The 12,899-nt window shown below is 39.6% G+C and overlaps 1 protein-coding gene across 2 annotated transcripts in view; it reads right to left on the bottom strand.

Moving 5' to 3' along the window:
- LOC128264019 (myosin-VIIa) overlaps window positions 1-12,899 on the bottom strand; it is a 481,551-nt gene that overhangs the window by 46,265 nt on the left and 422,387 nt on the right. Inside the window, exon 6 of one of the 2 annotated variants that reach the window (XM_052999303.1) lies at window positions 12,134-12,432. In XM_052999303.1, coding sequence (XP_052855263.1) covers window positions 12,134-12,432 — 299 coding nt within the window. Of the gene's footprint in view, window positions 1-12,133; window positions 12,433-12,899 lie in introns of those variants that run through there. The other variant, XM_052999304.1, reaches the window with a different exon arrangement.

Raw genomic sequence — 12,899 nt, 5'->3', positions numbered from 1 at the left:
ATACCTTAATTTTAGGCAGCTGCACAAGCGTCGCTTTAAACGTCTCCCACGACGTGAGCAACTGCATCGGTAGCGACTCGTCCCAATCTAATTTTCGAAGCCACAGTTCCTGCAACAACATCTTTGCCTTTGTGACCAAAGGACACAAGAGGCCAAGTGGGTCGAAAAGTCGAGCAGTCACCGACAAAATATTTCGTTTTGTCGCGCGAAGATCCAGGAAAGAGTTATCCAACCGAAATTGAAAGTAATCTTTAACCGGTAACCAAACCACGCCAAGGGTCTTGGTTACGTCTGAGTCTGCCATAAGTGGCATTACAGCGCTATCAGATGCGGATAACTCTGGGCAGTTTGAAAACCACTTTGCCAATTCAAAGCCTGCCTCTTGCAAGACCTGAGAAACTTCGTCTCGAAGGCTTTGCAGGTCCTCAACGCATCCGGCGCCAGTCAACAAATCGTCAACATAAAAATCATTCTGAATAACCTTTGCGGCTTTTGGATGAGTTGCTTGCGCCATCTCTCCTAGCCGCATTAAACACCGCATCGCCAAAAAGGGTGCTGGCGAAGTTCCATATGTAACGGTGTTCAACGTAAAGATTTTCAGGGACTCAGAAGGATCTCGTCTCCATACTATGAGCTGGAAGTTACGATCAGCTTCGTCCACCATCACTTGGCGATACATCTTTTTGACGTCGGCCGCAAGGGCAAACTTATGCAATCTAAACCGAAGCAGAGTCGAGTACAGCTCCTCTTGAATAGTTGGGCCTACCATCAAGATGTCATTCAACGCTACCTGCGTAGAAGTACGGCTCGATGCATCGAAAACTACTCTCAACTTAGTTGAAGTACTTTGTGGCCGTAGAACGCATTGGTGCGGAATTAAATAGTGCGGAGTATTCGGAATTTTGTCATTGGTGGAAGACATGTGGCCCAGTGAAACATATTCCTCCATGAATTCAATATACATCTTCTTCAGCGAAGGGTCCTTTGACAATTTCCTTTCTAGCGACAAAAATCTACGTTTCGCAACTACGTATGACGAACCAAGAGTATTTGGGTCAGATTTAAACGGCAAACGAACCGAAAATCTACCGGACGACAATCTTTGAGTATTTTTCTCAAAGTGTTGTTGACAGAGTTGTTGCTCAGGAGTATGGACTTTAGCCTTGGGCGGCAAGTCCTCCACAGACCAAAATTTCTGCCGGGGTGTGTCAATTGACTCCAACGCTTCCTCCTGGCAGATGAGATGTACCATTTTTTCAGCGTTTTTATTATTTTCAGAGGCACATCTGCCTGACACTATCCAGCCGAGAACTGTCTTTTGTAGGATGGGGAATTCAGGCCCCTGCTTTATCTGGCCAATAGATAAAAGTTCAAAGAATGTTTCAGCGCCGATAAGCATATCTATTTGGGGCTTGAAGAAGAATGGATCTGCCAACTGAATATTTTCAGGCACCCTCCACCCGCTGGTGTTCACCGCTTGATCCGGATGATAACCAGAAATATTTTTCATAATCCAAAAATCGGACGACAATTGGCTGTTCCCTACTCGCGACTTCACAATCGTGTGTATTTTTTTTGTGGCTTGGGCATTAGTTCCACCAATGCCTCGCAAGCTCATGCACACGTCCTCTCTTGTAATTTTGAGCCTCTGAGCGAGCTCGTCGGTTACAAAGTTTATTTGTGAACCAGAGTCGAGCAACGCTCGAGCTAATACAAACTCGCCGCTTTTTGTTTGGACGCTCACAACAGCAGTTGCAAGAATGACTCGATCCGATGCATTCGCATGCAAAACATGCGAAGTGGATGGAGACTCCTGCATGAGCGTGGGCTGAGAAGGAGGTGGCAACGCGAGATTTGTGTTTGGGGCATATATATGTAGCAAAGTGTGATGTGAGGAATTGCACACTCTACATCTGTTCGATTTGCATTTTTTGACAGTGTGATCCTTTCTTAAACAGTTAATGCATAAGGGTGCTCTTTTAGCGAAATCGAATCTTTGCTGAACTGTCAGGGCTGCGAAGGAAGCGCAGTTTCCAATCTGATGTTCAGCTGAGTTGCAATACATGCATTGAACAGAGTCGTTCCTGGCAGCGACAAACGAAAAACTCCTATTTCCATTCTTCTTAGGGTTAGATTGGGCCTGCTGAACAGTTTTGGGCTTGGAAGCCTCTTCTGCTACCATGTGTTGGTATCGCCTGTTGAGGGCCGCCTCACATTCGCTCCAAAGTGGAAGCGAAGTATAATCTAACTGTTCTTCCCATTTTCTTTTAGTTCCTGCATCGACCTTGCTCATTACCAGATGTATTAAAATGGCATTAGTAATGCGTCTATCATCCCCAATAGACAGCAAGGAGTCATACAAGGCTGTGACCGTGTCGATGAGGGTTCTCAAGGCTGTAGCTGAAGGCTGGGAAATTTTTTGCAAATTAAAAAGTGTCGATATGTTGTCAAAAAAAATAAGACAATCATTATCGTACATCCGCTTCAGGCTAGCAAGGGCTTTGGGATAATTTTCCGCAGTGACTTGGAAGGCCCTAACTGTTCTTAAAGCGTCTCCAGCTAAACACGAAATTAAATGATTGAATTTTTCAATATCGTGTAAAGTGTCATCTTTGTCAACGAAAGTTTCGAAAAGGCTTATAAAATTTTTAAATTCGGAGTGTTTTCCGCTAAAAGTTTGGAGTGCAACGCTCGGCAGACGGCATTGAGGCGGGCGATTTGCTGGCGGAGCGGATTTCTCGATATTATTTTGTTTGGACTTATTTAAAATTGAAATCAGCAATGACTTTGTCATTACGGCCCTCTCTTCCAACTCTTCGCGGTATACATCTTTTGTATCTTTCACTTCTATTAGGTTTTGCAAAAGTGAAGCATTTTTAATGTGCGTATTTAGAATCTCTAATCGACACTCAAGCTCGACCGGATTTATAGATAATTTAGCTTCTTTTAAGTGGCGATAAGTTCGGTTAATACTTTTCATGCAAACATCTCGTTGATGTTTAAGCTCTTCGATATCCTTAGTTGCCATTGCGTTTATTTGTATTTATTTGGTTGGTATCGAAGAGGTGTTAAATATTTATTTTTATTAAATTATTTTTTTTTTTTTTTTGTTAAATAATAAAATAAAAAATCAACGAGTACTATACCGATCGCACACGGTGTAAGGGAGCTAAGTGCCGAGAGAATTACAGCGAAAAATCTAAATAGGGTTTTTATATTTTTTATATAAACCCTGCGACAGTATATGCCGCACGCACGCACTGTAGGGGAGTTACCGCTCAAGCTCAAGCGTACCGAAAAAACGAACAAACGTTTAGGCAGACCGAAAATTGCACTGCTGCAGCGATCGAGAACGAAAACGACAAAAGATAACTCGAAATAGCGGCAGCGGTGTCGGTGTGCGTGTGTATGTGTACGCGGCTAGCGGCTCTTCCTATGCAGATGCTAACGGAGAATGATACACTGACCGATAACTAAGGGCAACGAATATATAAGCCTGATGCCAAAATGCGCGCAAAATTATGAAAAGCGCGGAAAATTGGAAAAGCGCGGGAAAATTCTGAAAAGCGCGGGAAATGTTCGGACAAACTGCAGCGAAAGTTATTGCCACTAATTTTCTGAGAGCTTCAATTTTCACAATTTGCACTTTTTTTCCAGCTATTTTTATTTATACCCTAAATTGCTGGGAAATCCTGGGGAACCAGGCCTCAGATAATACGATGGCTATACTTAATGATCGTGAGACCAATCCTCACTTACGGAGCACTTGCATGGGCCAAACGAGCTAAGCTCATCAGCATGCAAAACCAGCTTGGAAAACTACAAAGACTTGCCTGCGTATGCATGACAGGGGCAATGAGGACCTGTCCTACAACTGCCTTAGAAGTTTTGATGGAGCTAACACCACTCCACTATGTGATTGATATCCAACGCAAAGCTACACTCCTGAGAATAAGCACTGAGGGCACAGGTAGTGGTTGCATACACAGATGGATCCCTGACACAACAAGGCACGGGCCTTGGAGTGGTAGGGCCTCGCACAAAATACCACGAATCCCTTGGCCAATACACCAGCATATTCCAGGCTGAGGTATGTGCCATTGGACGTTGTGCGGAGCTCAACATACAGCGTGGATACAAGGAAAAGGACATATCGATCCTTTCGGACAACCGAGCAGCAATTACTGCTTTACATAGCAACAAAATCACCTCGAAGCTAGTCCTAGAGGTGAAGAGTAAGCTAAATATACTGGGCAGCCGAAACAGGCTGGCCCTCAGATGGATTCCGGGACATAAGGATATATCCGGAAATGAACTTGCCGATAAAATGGCAAAACTAGGAGCCGAACAGCCCCTGGTAGGCCCAGAGCCCTACTGTGGCATAGGGAGGCACACTATAAAAGAATACCTTAGGAAAGTGGAAGGCGCCATGAGACAAGAACACTGGAGAAATACCCCAGGCCTAAGGCAAGCCAAAACTCAAGTAAATAACTATAACAAGAAGAGGTTCAAGGAACTTATTCAACTGGGGAAAAATTCACTTAGGATCGTTACCGGATTACTAACCGGGCACTGTAGACTGAAAAGTCACCTAGGTAAGATGGGAATAACCAGCAGTAGAACTTTCAGATTCTGCGACATAGAGGACGAAACCTCTAGACACATCATTGCAGACTGTCCGGCGTTAGCAAGTATAAGATGTAAAATATAAGCCTGATGCCAAAATGCGCGCAAAATTATGAAAAGCGCGGAAAATTGGAAAAGCGCGGGAAAATTCTGAAAAGCGCGGGAAATGTTCGGACAAACTGCAGCGAAAGTTATTGCCGCTAATTTTCTGAGAGCTTCAATTTTCACAATTTGCACTTTTTTTCCAGCTATTTTTATTTATATCCTAAATTGGTGCTCACTACGACGAAAGTTGGGGGAATTAAGTTCGCACTAATTGGGTCGACGACGAGTATTTTATTGCTTGTTCTTTGGCCAAAGCGATTCACATATTATTCGAAATAGATTATGTTTATTGTAGAATTTTGGTTGTTAGTACATGCAAATTTTTATTTCTTGGTTAGAATGCTCACTATCTACCGATTTTTACACGAATGCAAAAAGTTGAAAGATGGGCCAAAACACAATTGACAAAACGCCACAGATTAACTTTCAACTTTTGGCACTCTATACCTGGATGGCCGACTTGATAATTGCAACTCCCTTTTTGTCTTCCATTTGGCGGCAGCAGCAAATTGAGCAATTAAAATTGCCGAAACGTCAGGCGCAACTTCAAGAACGGCAGAAAATTTCCAGCGACGAAATTATTGAATTTAATTTATTGGCCGAACCGACACGAACAAATTGGTTGTTGTTGGTATTGTTTATAGTTTTCACCGACAAAAAAAATTAAAGCTCGCGAACTCTACTGCTGATCACGTCGGGGTCACCATGAAAAATTTAATACCATTTTGTATTAACAACGCGAAAACTTTGTGAACGCAGTAGTTCGAGACGATTTTAATTTGCGAAAAATTGTGAAACTATGTCGAAAGCGCGACGAAAAGGAGTGGCTACGATGATGTTCGATGGATCACTAACAATTATATTTCAATAATTTCTCTTAGAACCTAACTTATGCTACGGTGGCGAGAGACGGGGCGAATTCGCAAGAGCGAACAGACGAAAGCTTTATTGGCTCCCGCTCTCGCCCTACAACTAGTGATTTAAATACAAGCGCTGAGTGCGCAAACAACAGTTATCGTTCCTTTCACAAGGAAGTACAAACTACAGAGAATGAGACAAATCTCACTGCTAGGAACTCCTATAGAAACTAGCCGAGAGGTTAAATATCTAGGAATCACTTTAGATAGTAAACTGACTTTCGCATCCCATGTCCAAAAGACATTGGAAAAGTGTTACAGAGAACTTTATACCTGTCGGAAAATTGCTGGGAAATCCTGGGGAACCAGGCCTCAGATAATACGATGGCTATACTTAATGATCGTGAGACCAATCCTCACTTACGGAGCACTTGCATGGGCCAAACGAGCTAAGCTCATCAGCATGCAAAACCAGCTTGGAAAACTACAAAGACTTGCCTGCGTATGCATGACAGGGGCAATGAGGACCTGTCCTACAACTGCCTTAGAAGTTTTGATGGAGCTAACACCACTTCACTATGTGATTGATATCCAACGCAAAGCTACACTCCTGAGAATAAGCACTGAGGGCACAGGTAGTGGTTGCATACACAGATGGATCCCTGACACAACAAGGCACGGGCCTTGGAGTGGTAGGGCCTCGCACAAAATACCACGAATCCCTTGGCCAATACACCAGCATATTCCAGGCTGAGGTATGTGCCATTGGACGTTGTGCGGAGCTCAACATACAGCGTGGATACAAGGAAAAGGACATATCGATCCTTTCGGACAACCGAGCAGCAATTACTGCTTTACATAGCAACAAAATCACCTCGAAGCTAGTCCTAGAGGTGAAGAGTAAGCTAAATATACTGGGCAGCCGAAACAGGCTGGCCCTCAGATGGATTCCGGGACATAAGGATATATCCGGAAATGAACTTGCCGATAAAATGGCAAAACTAGGAGCCGAACAGCCCCTGGTAGGCCCAGAGCCCTACTGTGGCATAGGGAGGCACACTATAAAAGAATACCTTAGGAAAGTGGAAGGCGCCATAAGACAAGAACACTGGAGAAATACCCCAGGCCTAAGGCAAGCCAAAACTCAAATAAATAACTATAACAAGAAGAGGTTCAAGGAACTTATTCAACTAGGGAAAAATTCACTTAGGATCGTTACCGGATTACTAACCGGGCACTGTAGACTGAAAAGTCACCTAGGTAAGATGGGAATAACCAGCAGTAGAACTTGCAGACTCTGCGACATAGAGGACGAAACCTCTAGACACATCATTGCAGACTGTCCGGCGTTAGCAAGTATAAGATGTAAAATCTTAGGAACCAGAACTCTTACACCTGAGCTCCTAGGAAGAATCAACCCACTAAAACTCCTCGACTTTATTCGAGGAAGCGGGTTGATATCTGAGCTGTAGGCTCTGAATGGGGGTACAATAGATCTTACAGGTCGCGGTACACTGGACACCCCGATATTAATAATAATAATAATAATAATAATAATAATAATAATAATAATAATAATAATAATAATAATAATAATAATAATAATAATAATAATAATAATAATAATAATAATAATAATAATAATAATAATAATAATAATAATAATAATAATAATAATAATAATAATAATAATAATAATAATAATAATAATAATATTCATTCTTAATTCAATATTCATCAGTGGAATTTATTTAATTGGCACTAATATTTTAATTTTTAATAATTTGAAATAAAGGTAAAACAACTCACACAGCTGGTTCCTCGGCGGACGATCGATCTTCCGACGCAGGTAGGCTGGAAAAGAAATCAAGGCATTTCTGCTTTGACATGGTTATTATTTTATATAATAAAATAATATAATACAATATATATTATATTATATGTGCACTCAAAAACATTTTCTAATTAATTTTTTTTTCGAATCAAAACGAATTTAAGAAAACTTTGCCAGGAGATAGGAACCGTAAATTAACTGCGCACTAGATGAATCATAACTTAATTTAAATCTTATAATTATTTAATTTAAATTAAATTATTTTTTTTTATAACATAATTATTGTCACTTCAATATTCAATCGCATTCTTTTAATACATTTTCTGGATTTACGTTAACACAAGTTTAGGAATTTTTTCCAGTGTAGCCTGGTTGGCTGATATGCACGTGAACATTTTCGCAAGCTGCATTTTTCTAGGTTACAAATGATGTTAAGATCGAGCCCAAGCGTAGTTTTTACATTTTTTTTTCTAAATTTGAATTTGGGTTAGGGCCGATCTAAGTGGACATTTCTTTTTTTTTTTTTTCTCTCTAGCCTACAGGATTATTTGGCTGAAGAAATTCTTTGTTAAATTAAATGTGAGGGTGCTGCTTCAACTGCTGATCACTGAACAAAATTTGGGGGGTGCTCCTCAGGGCGACTGCAGATGGCCGACAATGGGGTGCTCCTCCGGGCTGCTGCAGATCGCCGACCATGGGGTGCTCCTCCGGGCGGATCCGAATCGCGGGGCAGCGTGGGTGCTCCGCGGAACAGATTTGGACTGCCGGCCGATGTGGGTGCTCCCCGGAACGTTGGCGAAAGTTAACTGGGCCTCTTGCACGTGGCGGCCGTATCGAGAACCGTAAAATTTCAGCCTTTTAAAAGAAATCGAAAATTCAGCACTTGAAAATATTTAGCGAGAAAACCCACACAACTCACTTTTTTGCTCGAATTGTTGCGTTAAAAAAATCACTTTGAGAACTCCGAATTACCGCGTGTATATATTTTTTTTTTTCCACTTTGCCGATTGGGAACGGATAAAATTGCACACGTCTAACTGCCACGCCGGTTTAATTAAGAAGGAAGTTCAAAAATCAGGCGGCGTCGGTTGCGGCCTTTTCTAGAAATTTCTGACAGCTGAAAAATCCGCCATTTCGGCTTAGAACAAGCTTCTCAGCAACAGCTGATCGTGGAACTATCTGGCATCACCCGCAAAAAATACTAATTAGTATTTTTTTTGCTAAACACTAATTTCCTACACTAAATTTGGCTAGACATCTGGCTACCCTCCAAAAGTCGCTAAGTACCAAAATAATCGCCAGTTTTCAAGCCAAAACAAACAAACGTTCTTCAGGCGCCGCTACAACCCAAAGGTGCTGCAGACCGGATGCAATTCACTAAAATCAGCAGTCTGCAAGAATGAAATGCAAAACTCGAGACGCTGAGTGATTGGGTAGTGCACCGGGCACGAGGCGCTAAGTCAGCGGTCCACGATAGTCCCGATGATCAAGGCGGCCGAGTTATGCAGCGCTGCCGTCAAATCAGCTTGGTTTTCTGCCTAGCCTTCTTGGATAATTTTTAAGATAGTATCAATTAGTTCTTTACAGGCTCAAAAAGAATCCAAACGGATTCTAGGATAATATTAAAACCAAACAAGAAGGAAAGCAAACTTCGGCAAGCCGAAGTTCATATACCCTTGCAGCTATTGCATTAATTAAATACTTTTGAAAACATTTAAATTATGATTTATTTGAGTATGTGCTAAAAAAAAACATTGAAACTATGATAATTTGCAGCTCAATTATTAGATAGTTATTTTTATATATTTTTATTATTTCTATGGGAGCTATATGCTATAGACGTCCGATTTGATAAAATTTATACCATAATTCTGAAATAATTAAACATTGCTATATGTCGAAGAACTAAACAAAAAATTAAAAAACAGAAAAGTTATAATTTTTTTTCATTTATTTTTCCGATTGTTCCTATGGGAGCTATATGCTATAGTCGTCCGATTTTGATGAAATTAAAACCGTAATTCTGAAATATTAAACCATTACTATATCTCGAAGAACTAAACAAAAAATTAAAAAACAGCAAAGTTATAATTTTTTTTCATTTATTTTTCCGATTGTTCCTATGGGAGCTATATGCTATAGTCGTCCGATCCGGCTCGTTCCGACTTATATACTACCTGCAATAGAAAGACAACTTTTGGGAAAGTTTCATGCAGATAGCTTTAAAACTGAGAGACTAGTTTGCATATAAACGGACGGACAGACGGACAGACGGACGGACAGACGGACATGGCTAGATCGACTCTACTAGTGATGCTGATAGGGTCGGAAACGTCTCCTTCACTGCGTTGCAAACTTCTGACTGAAATTATAATACCCTCTGCAAGGGTATAAAAACGGGAGTAATTTCAAAAAAAAGAAAGTAAGCTAACTTCGGCAAGACGAAGTTCAAATACCCTTGCAGCAAAAACTAAATACTCTTGAAAACATTAAAATTCAATTTACTAGCGTATATGTTTGAAAACATTGAAGCTATGATCATTTGCAGCTCAATTATTTGATAGTTCCTATGGCAGCTATATAATATCATTTTCCGATTTTAATTTTAAAAGCGTAATTCTGAACCGTCAAGTTAATAATAAGTCAAAAAGAATAACAAATAACAATTTCAAAACAAAAAAAAAAAAATTGTTTTTTATATATGTATTGTTCCCATGGGAGTTTTATGTTATATTCGTCTGATTTTGATATATTTATGAAATATTTAACAATTACTATATGTCGAAGAACTAAAAAAATTAAAAAATAACAAACTTATACTTTTTTTTCATTTATTTGTCCGGTTGTTCCTATGGGATCTATATGCTCGATCCGGCTCGCTCCGACTTATGTACTACCTTAAAGATAAAGACAACTTTTGGGAAAGTTTCATGCGTAGAAACGGAAAGACAGACGGAAGGACAGACGGATGGACAGACGGACATGGCTAGATCGACTCTCCAAGTTATGCTGATCAAGAATATATATACTTTATAGGGTTGGAAATGTCTCCTTCACTGCGTTGCAAACTTCTGAATGAAATTATAATACCCTCTGCAAGGGTAAAATAAAGATACAGTTTTCTTACTAATTTCAATCAATGAACGGGAGTCTTGTCTTCACTTATGTAAGTAGCCAGTTGAGGAATGAATACCGTTAACGTTAAATAATAAATAACTATAATAAAGACAGTACCAAGAATCGAAAAACTGGTCAAATAAATCGGCTATTGTCTGATCTGTTGCTATCGTGTTTTTCAAAAGATAGCGTAGAAGGATAAGTATAAGATTTACGCTTAATGCAAACGAAGTTATAAATCTGCTACTAAATAATCTGAAAGCTCAGACGATGGCAGAATGTACGCGCTTCTTTAACAGATAAAGCTACTTTATGCAGATGCATTCAATTGTGTTGAGCTCGTCAAAAAAATAGCTGTACTGTTGATGTTTATATGTACATGGTTTGTAGCACGGTGAACTGGCAATGTTGTTTTTTTAGAAAAAAATTGAACTTAGGTGCACTAAGCTCTTTTCGTGTTCGTCGTCTTGAGTTTTTGGAAGCAGCATAATGACCAGGACTCCTGCGATGGAGACTGCACATTGAAGACTCCGTTAATTTCCTATTTGTGGTCTACGTTTGTTGCACGTTGTTCACTGTGTTGACGGGGGTATCAGAAGACTCGTCGTAGACTATGACCGCCTTTTGCCATGAAGTGGGCTTATTTTACAGGTGACTTCGCTACCGGGTCATCGGAGTAGTTCACCTAAGTGCCCTATTTTCTGGCTCAAGTGAATTTGGCTTAGTGTCATTTTGGGGTTTCACTTTATTTGCTTGTGCCTCAGTGTCCGATAGATGTTTCGCTTACTTTTACGCTTTTGTTGCTGGTGATCGTATTGGCGAACTAAGGTATTTCACAAACTGGGACCCAAATCTTCTTTCGCCTTCATACTCCTCGCCCGCAACAATTGTTAATTGTTAGCAAAATACAAATTTCAACATTACTTTTGTGTTTTACAAAACATATTAAAGGATTTCCGTAATATCCAACCGAAGATCCATAGAAGTTCATAGATACGTAAACTTGTTTTGGATTCCGTATATCTGTGCAGTAGCTTAAAAATTTTCAGAATTATTTAAAGGTGCTATACTCGACGGGTCGATTTCAGAAATGACAAATTACTTTTTATTTGGGATGCTTTGATATTTTTATTGACAGCTTGATATGGAGTTTTTCTCTTGTCTCGGCCATTCACTAGAGTAGTTTTTAACTGTTCATTTATTTCTGCCGTTTTCAGCTTTGTCTTATTGTCTTATCTAATAATATATCGTCTTTAGAACAGTTAGCCAATTTTCAAGTTGATAAGAGTAATAGCTTTGGAGATACTTTGAGAGACTTTAAAATCACTAAAACTAAATGAACGAAAAGTTATTTGTTCTACTAACCGTAAATAAATCTAACGCAAAATCCTTGCGGTAGTATAAAATCAATTAACACACCTGATTTCAAAATTTAGTTATAGTACTAAAATAACTTAAGTAATACGAATTCTATTAATAACTGTAACTCATTAAAAACCTTAAACCACACGTGAATTTAATCCTGTTTTACATAAATGGTATTTATTTAGGTGTAAATAAAAACATGTTATTAAAAGCCGCCTTATGTACTTACTTGATCTGCAAATCTTGCGTATTTTCCCTCTTCGGACAAGAAATCACTCGAGCATCTTTTTAAATGAGCAATCAGGTATTTTCTAATAGACTTCATCGATGGCAAGATAACACTGCATAAAACCGATAAAAGTGCCCAATTTTTTAAATTAACTCTTGAGTTTGCATCTGGATGATCCGTTGTCTGTTTAATTAATTGAAGATAAAGTTCATTTAACAAAGACTCCTTTTTCATACATTTTTCCATTATGGATTGAACTATTCGAACATGTTCATCCTCAGCACGTTTTATAGCTTCCCCTGTCAAATAGAAATTAAAAAATATATCGGACATAAGGCAAATATAAAATTTAAATGTTTTTTTTTGAAAATAGTAGAAAATGGCACTCAACACTTATTGTATGGTACTATTTCTAAGGCGTAAATAACGTTATTCACCTGTTTTAACTTCGCTCATAGGTACATTGAACAAATGTATAATCTTATGTGCGTTGTTCAGAGAAAAAACACCGCTTTGAATATGCATTGAGCAAAACGGGAATTGGCGTATGTTTACTGTATTCAGTGAAAGCGCACCAAAGAGGGCAAATGACGCTCAAGGACGAGCAAGACCGACCTTCTTCATAAGACAAGCTAAGAAGTTCAACAACGAATCAGGTTGCCACAAGAGCAACCCTTTGCTGCTGGCGCTTTTTAAAGCTCACAGCCCTGATGTCCATACGTAAGACTGGTCTATTTCGAAGGTGGAAGCAAAAAAGGTGACTACC

The sequence above is a fragment of the Drosophila gunungcola genome, unplaced genomic scaffold (assembly GCF_025200985.1).
Source record: "Drosophila gunungcola strain Sukarami unplaced genomic scaffold, Dgunungcola_SK_2 000047F, whole genome shotgun sequence".
Lineage (NCBI taxonomy): Eukaryota > Metazoa > Arthropoda > Insecta > Diptera > Drosophilidae > Drosophila > Drosophila gunungcola.
This window is presented reverse-complemented; position numbering and strand designations above follow the sequence as displayed.